The 11,876-nt window shown below is 51.6% G+C and overlaps 1 protein-coding gene across 1 annotated transcript in view; it reads left to right on the top strand.

Annotated features, from left to right (window-relative positions):
• Nucleotides 1-2,489: 2,489 nt before the first annotated feature.
• The window catches only part of DLGAP2 (DLG associated protein 2), a 96,262-nt gene continuing 86,875 nt past the window's right edge, over nt 2,490-11,876 (top strand). Inside the window, exon 1 of the mRNA XM_030762544.2 lies at nt 2,490-3,521. Coding sequence (XP_030618404.2) covers nt 2,520-3,521 — 1,002 coding nt within the window. The 5' untranslated portion in view covers nt 2,490-2,519. The remainder of the gene's footprint in view (nt 3,522-11,876) is intronic.

The following is an 11,876-nucleotide window of genomic DNA, read 5'->3' as shown; positions in this document are numbered from 1 at the left end:
ATATGCATGCTATATACTATATATGCATATTACATATGAGTATATGCACTACATATACATGTTATATGTGCATATTATACACTATAGTAGGATCTATTTCCTCTATATATTACACGCATACTATATACTATACATGCATGTTATATACAAATATATGCATTATACATACATGCTATACGTGCATATTATACACTCTAATAGGATCTATTTCTTCTACATATTATACGCATACTATATATGCATTTTCTATATGGATATATGCATTATATATACATGCTATAAATGCATAGTATATACTATAATAGTCTGTATTTCTGGTATACATTACATTACATGCCACATGTGCATATTATATACTATATATATATACTATATACCAGTGGTCCCCAACCTTTTTGGCACGTGGGACCAGTTTTGTAGAAGACAGTTTTTCCACGGACGGGGGAGGAGGGGGGGTGGGGATAGTTTCAGGATGATTCAAGTGCATTGCATTTATTGTGCACTTTATTTCTGTTATTACATTGTAATAGATAATGAAATAATTATACAACTCACCATAATGCAGAATCAGTGAGAGCCCTGAGCTTGTTTTCACTCGCTAATCACTGATGGGGTTTTGATATGAGTCTGCAGGCAATGGATTTATTATGGGCTCTGTGCAGTCAAACCTCTCTGCTGATGATAACCTGTATTTGCAGCCGCTCCCCAGCGCTAGCATCACCGCCTCAGCTCCACCTCGCGTCACCAGGCATTAGATCCTCATAGAGTATGCCGCCTAGACCCCTCGCATGCGCAGTTCACGGTAGGGTTCGCGCTCCTGTGAGAATCTAATGCCGCTCCTGATCTGACAGTAGGAGGAGCTCAGGCGGTAATGCGATCGATGGGGAGCGGCTGTAAATACAGATGAAGCTTCCGTGGATCACCTGCCACTCACCTCCTGCTGTGCCACCCAGTTCTTAACAGGCCATGGACCGGTAGCTGTCTGTGGCCCAGGGGTTGGGGACCCCTGCTATATACTATAATAGTCTGTATTTCCTGTATGTATTATATGCATACTATGTACAATGTGTGCATATTATATACAATGTATGCATATTATATATGATATATGCATTATGTGTACATGCTATATATGTATATCATATGCTATAATAGAGTCTATTTCCTTTATATATTATATGCAAATAACATGCTGTGTATACATATCCTATATGGATCTATGCATTATGCATACATAGTATATAGGCATATCATATGCTATAATAGAGTCTGGATTTCCTGTATAGATTATATTATATGCATATTATATACTAGGTTTGCATATTCTATATGGATATGTGCATTATGCATACATAGTATATAGGCATATCATATACTATAATAGAGTCTGTGTCTCCTGCATCTGTTTGGTGACCAGTTGGAAGCAACAGAAGCAGAGACGCTGGAACATCAGGAAGCAGAAGTGGAGCAAGGGGCTTCTCTAGCAAAGCCTGGAATCCAGTAAACCCTGGACTTTATACATGCTGACCCAAGAGAATTGAAAATGGTAACAATTATAATCATCGTAATGTAGCTAAAAATAATCATTGAGCGGGTCCTCCTCCTGGACCTCTGCTTGTTGCCAGCGCGCAGTTGAGGTGACAGAAGCCTGCCGGGAGTCCCACGCTAGTGCTGGCAGAACTGGGACCCTAACCCTAACTAGCCCATGCCCAGAGGCCCCCGTTTCGACCACTGAGCTCAGCTGTCTTCCTACCGGGACACCCAGCAGCAGCAAACCCAGCATCTTGCAGAGATCAGCTCTGGTGGTTCGGGGGTCTGTGTTCAATAGTGCAGCTCACAAAATCAGACCTTTCTTCCCTGACGTTTCTGAGTAGAACCGTACAACTCAAAGTCAACCATCTGAAATAGGAAGTCAGGACATCCTGGTTCCATCCTCACGTTGACGCGGACGGTGGCCTTGAGAAAGTCACCCCCGCTGCTCGCCTGCGTAGTGAGGACACAGCTTTAAATGATTCGTGACCAACACCCTAGCACGTGGTGCGTCAGCCCACCAGGCAGCATCACTGATGAAATACCAGGTGTGATTTCTCAGACTTCTTAAACTGAACCACAACACGCAAGTCTAGTTGAAATGTAACTTGTTTTTTTCCCCCAAATTGTTCATCTGTTTAACACCACAAAATCTTGCTGTCAGGAGACCTGATGAATGTGTTAGGCATTAAGTATTCGTAGTTGTCAAACCACACCAGGGAATATCAAAGTTACTTTTAATGCTCTTAACACCTTGGAGCGGGCGATGTGGTATAAAACAATGGTTGTTCACTTGAGCGTCCAGACCAGGAGTGGCCACGGGATACAAATAGTCCACGCGTAGAGGGAAGGGTGTCAAGCGAGGGCTCCCGTCCGTGTTCCCACCGAGTCTGACACGGTGCTTCTGTGTTCTCTCGACAGACCAGCCGCACTCATGGTCCCCGACTCAGCACTTCAATGAAGACAGGTACTCCCCTGCGCTGAGGGCTATGAAAGGCTTACCCGGGAGTCGGAACCAGCCCCCGCTGTGCTCCGGCCACACCTGTGGCTTGACGCCCCCCGAGGACTGCGAGCACAGCCACAGCTACCTGCACCGTGGCCCGGAGGTGCGGCAGCCCTACCTGCTCAGCCCGGCCGAGAGCTGCCCGATGGAGCGTCACCGCTGCTCCCCACGGGCCTCCGTCCACTCCGACTGCGTGATGCTGCCGGTGGCGCTGGGAGACCATGTGTCCAGCAGCACCTTTCCCCGGATGCACTACAGCTCCCACTACGACACCAGGGACGACTGTGCCGTGGCCCACGCTGGCGCCAAGACCAACCGGATCCCGGCCAACCTGCTGGACCAGTTCGAGAAGCAGCTGCCCCTGCACAGGGACGGCTTCCACACGCTGCAGTACCAGCGCACCTCCGCGGCTGCCGAGCAGCGCAGCGAGAGCCCTGGCCGCATCCGCCACCTGGTCCACTCCGTGCAGAAGCTCTTCACCAAGTCCCACTCCCTGGAGGGCTCGTCCAAGGGCCACGTCAATGGCACCAAGGGGGACGGCCGGGCGGACGAGCACGCCCACGGCCACCACTCCAAGCACGGCAAACGGAGTAAGAGCCGGGAGCGCAAGGCCGAGGGCCGGCACCGCTCGGGGCTCAGCAGCTGGTGGAGCTCGGACGACAACCTGGACAGTGACAGCACCTACCGAGCCTCCAGCGTGCTCAGCCGTCACCCCGCCGACCCCGCGGCCCACTGCTACCCCGACGCCCTGGCCGGCCCCTTCGGGGACCTCTCCCTGAGGATTTCCAAGAGCAACAGCGACGTCAAGTGCTCAGCCTGTGAGGGCCTGGCCCTGGCGCCGGACGCCAAGTACATGAAGCGCAGCTCCTGGTCCACACTCACGGTGAGCCAGGCCAAGGAGGCCTACCGCAAGAGCTCCCTGCACCTGGACAAGCCGCTGGGGCCCCCGGAGCTGAAGCCGCCACTGCGGCCCTGCCACTACCTGCAGGTAAGAGAGGGCACTGCGTGCCGTCTCGGCAGGCCGAGTGGGGAGGGCCCTGGAGGACGCCCCGTCCTTCCTCCAGACCGTAGCCCTGGGTACGACGGGCCAGGATGTAGCACCGGCCACAAACGTGTGTCAGCCCATGGTAGTGCTTCCCCATTTGAAAGTGGCTGGTTTGGTCCAGGAGTGAGCTTGAGTGAGTTCACAGGTCTTACCCGACAGTAGCATCTTTAAGCCAAGGAGCGTGATTATGGAAACCACATGCGTTCCCCTGGGGTGCGGATGAACTACATTCACCAAAGGCAAAAACAGATTAAAGGCAGTGGCTGGCTGGAGGTGGCATATTGTGAATTCTCTGTTTTAGGTCATTCCCTTCTCCCCTGGGCCTCCTAACCATGCCACCCCCGAGGGAGCTAGGGGAGCGCCACCCACTGAGAGGCACCCACCCCTTTTAAGAGGCCTCTGCAATCACTTCTGTTAGCTAACAGTGCTGTTAGCAAAGCTGGAAAGTCTGAAGTTTTCCTCCAGTGTATGTATAATTTGTATTCCAATTCACAATCCCTTCGACTTGGCCAACAGCAGTTGCTGTAGGCTGTGCTCTGGGTTAGAGAAATCCTCACGGAATAATGAGTAATCGCGCTAAATGCTGGCTGAGTCATCAGACGGTCAATTAATGGAACAGATAAACAACTGTGAATCTTTTCGGGCGTCAGGTGGCTGCAAATCATTCTAGCAACTCCAATTGCCATCCTGGAACGTGGTCCAAAACCCAGTGGTTCTGTTTGCAAAGGAAATGCTAACCAAATTGCTTTTATAGGAAGATTTATTCAAGGAGACGAATTGGCAGATGGATAAAATAGTATTTTTGTAGCAATGGGAGAGACTTAAATTTTGCTTGTAGTTAGCAAATGCCAGTGATATAGAAATATGAAATTTTTACCTGTACATCTCTAAAGAAATATGACGAATCCATCCAGGGCCCAGTCTAGTCATTGTGAGAGAAGCAAAACTCTCCTGTTTGTGTCCGTGTTTGGTCCTGGGAAATCTCCAATGCAGTGTCCCCTGAGCACATCAGGATGGACCTGCAGCTGGGGTATGGGGCCCCTGGGTGCCCGACTCAATGACCTGACTTTTCCACAACACTTCTTGCGGCACCTCGTACCCCTCAGGGCCTCCCTCTTAAACGTTTTCTGTCCCCTCTCCACTTACCGAACATCTGCTAATCATGGAAACTAGTAATCCAATATAAAGGCAAGAGTGCAACATAATGAACCCCAAACACTCATCACCCAGCCTCGGGAGCGATCGATTCAGGGCCATTCTTGTCCCATCAGTACCTCACCTGCCTTCCGGTCCAGGTTATGTTGAAACAAAGCCCACACAGCCTAGGTAGGTGTTTCTGTATTTATCTCTAAAAGACCCACATTGGAAGGTAAGGGCTCTTCCTTTGGAAGCAGAACTGCAATGCCGTTAAGACATTAAAGAATCACAGTTCTTCAGAGTGTCAATATCTGGTCAATGTCCAGGGTTCCCTGTCTGCCCACAGTCCTCTCTCACGGTGTGTTGGCATCGGCGTCCAGATCAGGGGCCTGCGCGGGGTGGGGTCACCTGTCCATGAAAAATCTGTTGCTTTCTCCTCTGTCTCCTTCTCTTTGCTCTCTCTTGCCACCACTGTCCTCCCCAGGGATTTTATTTTGGGGGGTGGGTAGGAACCCATTTGTCTGACATTCCCCGCAGTCTGGGCTCCAACTGTGGGGTCTCAAGGGGTCACGCAGCCGCATCTTGGGCCCTCGTGTTTGTCAGGCGGTGGTCGGGCCTCCACCATCAGCGCCCCCGCCCGTGGTCCCCCACTGCTAGCGTGAGAGTCACTAAGGACCTCACCTGCTGGAGCGAGAGGGTCGTCCCTCCAGCCGTGGCTCCAGCAAAACCCCATTTCCAGACTTCGGAACATTCGTCCTTATATGATAGTGTGTGAGAAATGACAAGTGACTGGGTCCCGTGAAAAGTTGTGATTTGGTGGAACAACCCCCGGTGTTAAATGACATCATGCAGGCCCGCAAACCCCCCAGGGCCTCACTCGGAGTGGGCAGTCGTAGACCCAGCCGCGTGGTCCTCGTGAAGGGACACTCTGAAGGCCACTCACGATGCAGCCTCAGAACAGTCTGGGCCACGGTCGCCCGCGGTGGGAGCCACATCGCAGGCAGGGCGGCGCCACGTGGCCCCAGAGAAACGTGGGTGAGGCGCTCACTCAGGAGACGGGTTCCCACCAAGCGCCCCCCTCCCTGGGGCCCCGCTGGATCACGGGGGGACGGGTGGAGGGGGAGATTTGAGGCCAGGAGCATCGCGAGCTCCGCCTCCTTCCCAGGCTCCTTTGTCCTGTTGGCCTAGGACTTCCAGGACCTTGTGCTACAGGGCTTCACCGTGCTGATTGCATTATGCTTTCTGGGGAAGGATACAAAACTCTGGATCCTCGCCAGCGCAGATTTTATTTCACAGCCAGAAGGTAGGGGGATCGGAAGAATTTGTCTGTAGATGCTACAGTAGGAATAAGATTTACAAGAACAGAAGGGAGAAATAAATGCTCGTACGCTTTTCTTTTTCCACCAAAAGCTAGAGAGATTTGGAGCCGAACAAAGGATTGCTTTTCATTTTTACCTTTGGTTTGTACAGAATACATAGTTAACATTATAGCAAGAGTCTTTATGTTTTTAAGTAGGTCAAAACAGACAATAGGCAGAATTGAAAGAAAATTATGGTCCCTTTTCTTTGAAAGAGCTTGTTTTGGTAGTTTCTCCATCAGCAGACAAAGCGTCTAAGGTCAGAGTGTTAATGAATGTCACGTTAATTGGGCGGGTGACCTGCGGGGGGTTAGCTCAGGGAACAGGTGGCCCCCTTGTCATGTGCTGCCCTGGGTTCTAGGGACACGAAGGTAGGAGGTGCCCTCCCGGCCCTGATGGGAGGACAGGTGAGGGCAACTGCGTCGTCTAGAGAACACGGCGGGGACACGTGGGAACATGCCAGGAACACAGGCCTTGGCCCCCGTCACATCGCATTGCAGTGGCACGTAGCCCGGGGCCAGCACCAGCTCGGTACCCCCTTCTCCCGTCCTGGTCTCCTGGCCTCTCCGCAGGCCTCCTTCACTCTCCCTCCCGCCTTCCTCTCTTGATTGTCTCTGCCCGACTGGTGGTCCAGACCCGCAGGGTCTCCTGGCAACGGGGGGTCTCACCCCGGTGCGTCTGTGCTAATGACGCTGCTGTTCCAAAGGCAGCATCTTCTTTGGTGTTTAATTCAGGAAGAGTTCCCGTCCCAACATGAGACTCCAGGGAGCCGCCAGAGGGGAGGGGCAGAAGGACCGTGGAGCGGCGAGAGCCACTGGGAAGCGTGAAAATCTTCCCACACTTGCAGAGTATTTCAGCCCCGCTCCCAACCTCCATCCCACCGAGGTCCGCACGCCCCCAGACCTGGGCACCGAGACTGCCCCACCGTCCTTCACGGGAAAGGGCTCCAAACGCTCCGTGAGTCGTGAGCATCCTCCATCCCAGAGCGGAAGCTGGGTCATAAAGTTGATGAAGTACGCGGCGCGCGCACTGAAGTACGTCCTACAAACACTGCATTTCCCAGTGACATTCGTTCAGTGGGTTCTGTTTGTGCTTTAGAAAAACCATCCACCTTTACCAAAGGGGGCCTCCTCTGGTTTCTGCAGTAAGCACTTCAAGGGGCCTCAGGCTTCCAGAGCCCTGGACGTGTGCTTCCACGCGATCAGAAGTGAAAGCTGACTTCTGACTAAGAGCTGAGCTGTGACACTGACCACCTTCCACACCCTGGCTGACGTGGCCGCCCCAACTGTCCTGAGTGTGTCTCGTGTCCCCGTCCCTCCCTCCGCCTGCATTGCTCTGCTCCCCGGTCTACGATCTGTCTCCCCAGCAGGACTCCGCACCCCCGTCACCGCATCATTCCTGCGTCTGGTGGGGTCGGACTCGTAATAAAGCCCCGAATGAAGGAACGAGGAGGCTCGTTTGTCCTGTGATGCCGCAGGACACCTGGAAGCAGTGAAAAGATACTCAGATGTCGGTTCAACAAAGCCAGCGTCTTTCCAGGCACTGGAGGCATCTGGGTGGTTCTGGAATCGGGGTGATCAGGAGGATGGATGAGCCCCCAGCCTCTTGTGCTCTCACGGGATTCATGACTCTTCAGGATGGTTGGAATTAGGGCTCATAAAGACCATCCAACTACAGAAAACCAGTAATTCTGATAAGCTTCTCACAAACTTAATTGTTTCACCCAGTTCCCAGACCCCCGGAGCCCCGGGGCTGTCCCCGCCAGGAATGGCTGGCATCGTGGCCACTAGGAGATTTCTCTGGCCCCTCTGTGGGTTGGGTTACTCCCCAAACCTGCTGAGGTGGAGGGTCCCTTCCCCCGGAGTCCCCATGGAAACCCTCGTCCCTCTTCCGGGCACTTCTCACAATCGGTCTCTTGTGTTTCTACGTGCACGTCTTGGCCGATTTCATCAGCACATAAGACACGCTCACATCGTGGGTCATTTTGCTGTCTCTGTTCTTTCGTGACAGTGGATGGGTGGGTCCTGGAGAGCAGTGGCATCCCCTGGGAAGGGTTTGAAAGGAGCCATTCCCAGAGCACAGGGGAAACCATTACCATCCTAGGCCTGTGGGCAGGGTCCGGAGAGAGGGGGCCCGTGGAAGCAGGACCCCCAGCATTCGGAGGCCTGGTTGAGGCAGCTCCTGGCAGACCGTGGGCCCGAAGCTGGAGAGAGCTCTGGAAGGCGCTCCGCACTGCCCCCCCCAACTCCCCCCGCAGTGCAGCCCTCGGCAGAGCCAACCAGAACCGGAGGCTAAGGGACCCAGACTGGCAAGAGGCTCCCTCAGTGTCAGGGCACAGGGAAGGGTGTGGGGGGAGGAGACCAGGGACCGGAGAGGGCATGGGGGGCATGACCAGCACGTATGGACAGTGCCCAGCACACGGGGACAGTGCCCGGCACACAGGGACAGGGAGTAGCCCATAGGAGAGTGACCAGCCCATAGAGACAGTGACCAGCGTGTAGGAGAGTGACCAGCACATATGGACGGTGCCCAGCACATGGGGACAGTGCCCAGCAGATATGGACAGTGCCAACAGGGGGGACTCATGGATGACCAGCACACAGGATCACCTCCAGCAGGCCGTGGCCCGCTCAGTGCATCGTGTTGAGTCCCTCGTATGGTCTCAGGCCTGTGACAGGCACTTGGGAAATATTGTTGAGATAAATTCTTCACTGAAGGATGCTGGGGTTTGAGTATTTGCCAGCCGTGAGCCCTGTCAACCGTTCTGCCTCGTTGAACTCATATGCATCACCCTTTGTGGTGAGACTCAACACAGTGTAAGAAAGGCGCTTGGAAAATCATCAGTCGTTGTGTGAACCTATAATAATATCGTGTGGGTGAGCATTCCACCCTGCCCACGTTCACCAGTTAGGAAGGACGAGGGCTGTGTGTGGCTGTGAATGTAACCCTATAATAATATCGTGTGGGTGAGCATTCCACCCTGCCCACGTTCACCAGTTAGGAAGGACGAGGGCTGTGTGTGGCTGTGAATGTAACCCTATAATAATATCGTGTGGGTGAGCATTCCACCCTGCCCACGTTCACCAGTTAGGAAGGACGAGGGCTGTGTGTGGCTGTGAATGTAACCCTATAATAATATCGTGTGGGTGAGCATTCCACCCTGCCCACGTTCACCAGTTAGGAAGGACGAGGGCTGTGTGTGGCTGTGAATGTAACCCTATAATAATATCGTGTGGGTGAGCATTCCACCCTGCCCACGTTTACCAGTTAGGAAGGACGAGGGCTGTGTGTGGCTGTGAATGTAACCCTATAATAATATCGTGTGGGTGAGCATTCCACCCTGCCCACGTTTACCAGTTAGGAAGGACGAGGGCTGTGTGTGGCTGTGAATGTAACCCTATAATAATATCGTGTGGGTGAGCATTCCACCCTGCCCACGTTCACCAGTTAGGAAGGACGAGGGCTGTGTGTGGCTGTGAATGTAACCCTATAATAATATCGTGTGGGTGAGCATTCCACCCTGCCCACGTTCACCAGTTAGGAAGGACGAGGGCTGTGTGTGGCTGTGAATGTAACCCTATAATAATATCGTGTGGGTGAGCATTCCACCCTGCCCACGTTCACCAGTTAGGAAGGACGAGGGCTGTGTGTGGCTGTGAATGTAACCCTATAATAATATCGTGTGGGTGAGCATTCCACCCTGCCCACGTTTACCAGTTAGGAAGGACGAGGGCTGTGTGTGGCTGTGAATGTGCACGGTAGAAATCAAAGGAGAGCTGACGCTTGGGCTGGCGGTTCTCTCTTGTGCACGGGGGTCAGGGAAGGATGTTAGCAGCATCCCTGGCCTCAAGCCTCCAGCGGCCAGGAGGCAGTCCCCCCACCTTGAAGATGACCAAACTTGTCTCCGGACGTCACCAAGTGTCCCCGGGAGACAGAATTACCCCCAGCTGAGAACCACTGGGGTCGTCCCAAGAGCGTGAGAGTTAGAACTAGGTGGACTTGGGTTCATCGGAAGCCGACTCTCCTGGGCTGGGGGCAGGGACCCCTCCGCCTGCACCTCCTCCCGGGCCCTGCCTCCCGGCCCTCAGCACCCCTCCCAGCACCACCCACCTCCCAGGTGTCCGAGCTCAGCTGGGAAGCCTTCTTATGAGACGCCTTCCTTTTTTTTTTTTAATTTTTTTCTTTTTATTTTGATATAATTTTAGATTTACATAAAAGTTGCAATAATAGAAAAGAAAACTGAGGTATATATACCCTTCACCCCATTTCTCCTGTGTTAACAACTTAGATAACCATAGCACCATTATCAAAATCAGGAAATTAACAACGTTATAATATTATTAACTTAAAAACAGATCTCATTTGAATTTCACCAGTTTTCCCCGATGGCCTCTTTCTGTTATCGTGTCTCCTTAATCTCCTCCAATACATGGTGGTTCCCCAATCTTTCCTTACCTTAATGACTTTGACACTCTTGAAGAATAATAGTTATTCTGTAGAATGTCTCTCAATTTGGGTTTCTCAGATGTTTTCATGATGAAAGTTATGCATTTTTGGCAAGAATACCCAAAAGTGATATCGTGTCCTGTTCAGTGCATCATATCAAGGGGTACGTGATGTTTATATGTCGTATCAGGGGTAATGCTAACCTTGATCCCTTGTTTTAAGTTGGTAACCTCAGAAAGTTGTTTTTGTACGCAGTGGTTCTGGAACATGTGAGACACCTTCTTGTGAGACGCCTTCTCAGGTCCTAGGAGGCTTGTTGATAGCTAAACCAAACCCTCTCCAAAGTCCACGCATTTATACCCATTGCGCTATTGTTTAAACAACTTTCCTGCCTGTAACCATGGCTCCTAAACATGTCAAACCAAGTATCCTGTTTATAGCAAATATTTCACGGTGTCTCCTGGACTATTCTAAAATGAAATTCATGTGTAACCGACCTACATACACTATTCTGAGTATAGATTTGACCCTTGAACGACACACGTTGGAGCTGCATGGGTCCACTTGTAGGTGGAATTTTTCAGTAGTAAATGCTCAGCACTACATGATCCACGGCTGGTTGACTCCTCAGATGCTGAGCGAAGCATATGGAGGACTGACTACAAGTTATACTCGGATTTTTGGCTGCATGGAGGGTCAGCACCCCAACACCTGCATTGTTCAAGGGTCAGCTGTATAGGTTTGTTTACGTGTATAATGTGCCCAAACGCTAATAAAACAGAGAAATAAAAGGAGGGTCACTTTTAACTAAGAACATGAATTTTAATATAAAAATGTCTGGGCACATGACAAACATGTACAGAAGGAAGTATTCGGAAGCTTGTTTCCGGATGAAGACACAATAATTTAGACCCGTGGAGGGAGTAGTAATGATTCACGCACCACCAGCAGATTCACCCACCAGATGGGATTATCGGCAATGGTCAACAGTTCTTGGGGAAGCATCACACCAAACAAAGTTCTCTCTTCCCTTGATTTACGTGGTTAGTTGCATTCCTGAAAAATCCACTGTTCATTAAAACCATGCAAATGAAAAAAGCAAAAAGACTTTAGTTTACATACAAAGAAGAGTTAGATTCAAGGCTCAGGTCATTATAGACAGAAAAGCATACAGCACACAAGCCAGTTCTTCATGGGGATGGGATTGTGTCGTGCTTTCCTGAGAACGAGCATCTCTGGCCCCCAGGATGCTGGTCGTGTCCCCCAAGTATGTGGCACTCACGGCTGCCCCCGATGGATGTCTTGGGTGGCCCTAGAGGGTGTCCCCACTTGGAACCGTTGTTGTTTACTGTAACAA

The sequence above is a fragment of the Delphinapterus leucas genome, chromosome 21 (assembly GCF_059928025.1).
Source record: "Delphinapterus leucas isolate spDelLeu-1000000601 "Yukka" chromosome 21, BTC_Dleu_Yukka2, whole genome shotgun sequence".
Taxonomy (NCBI): Eukaryota; Metazoa; Chordata; class Mammalia; order Artiodactyla; family Monodontidae; genus Delphinapterus; species Delphinapterus leucas.
This window is presented reverse-complemented; position numbering and strand designations above follow the sequence as displayed.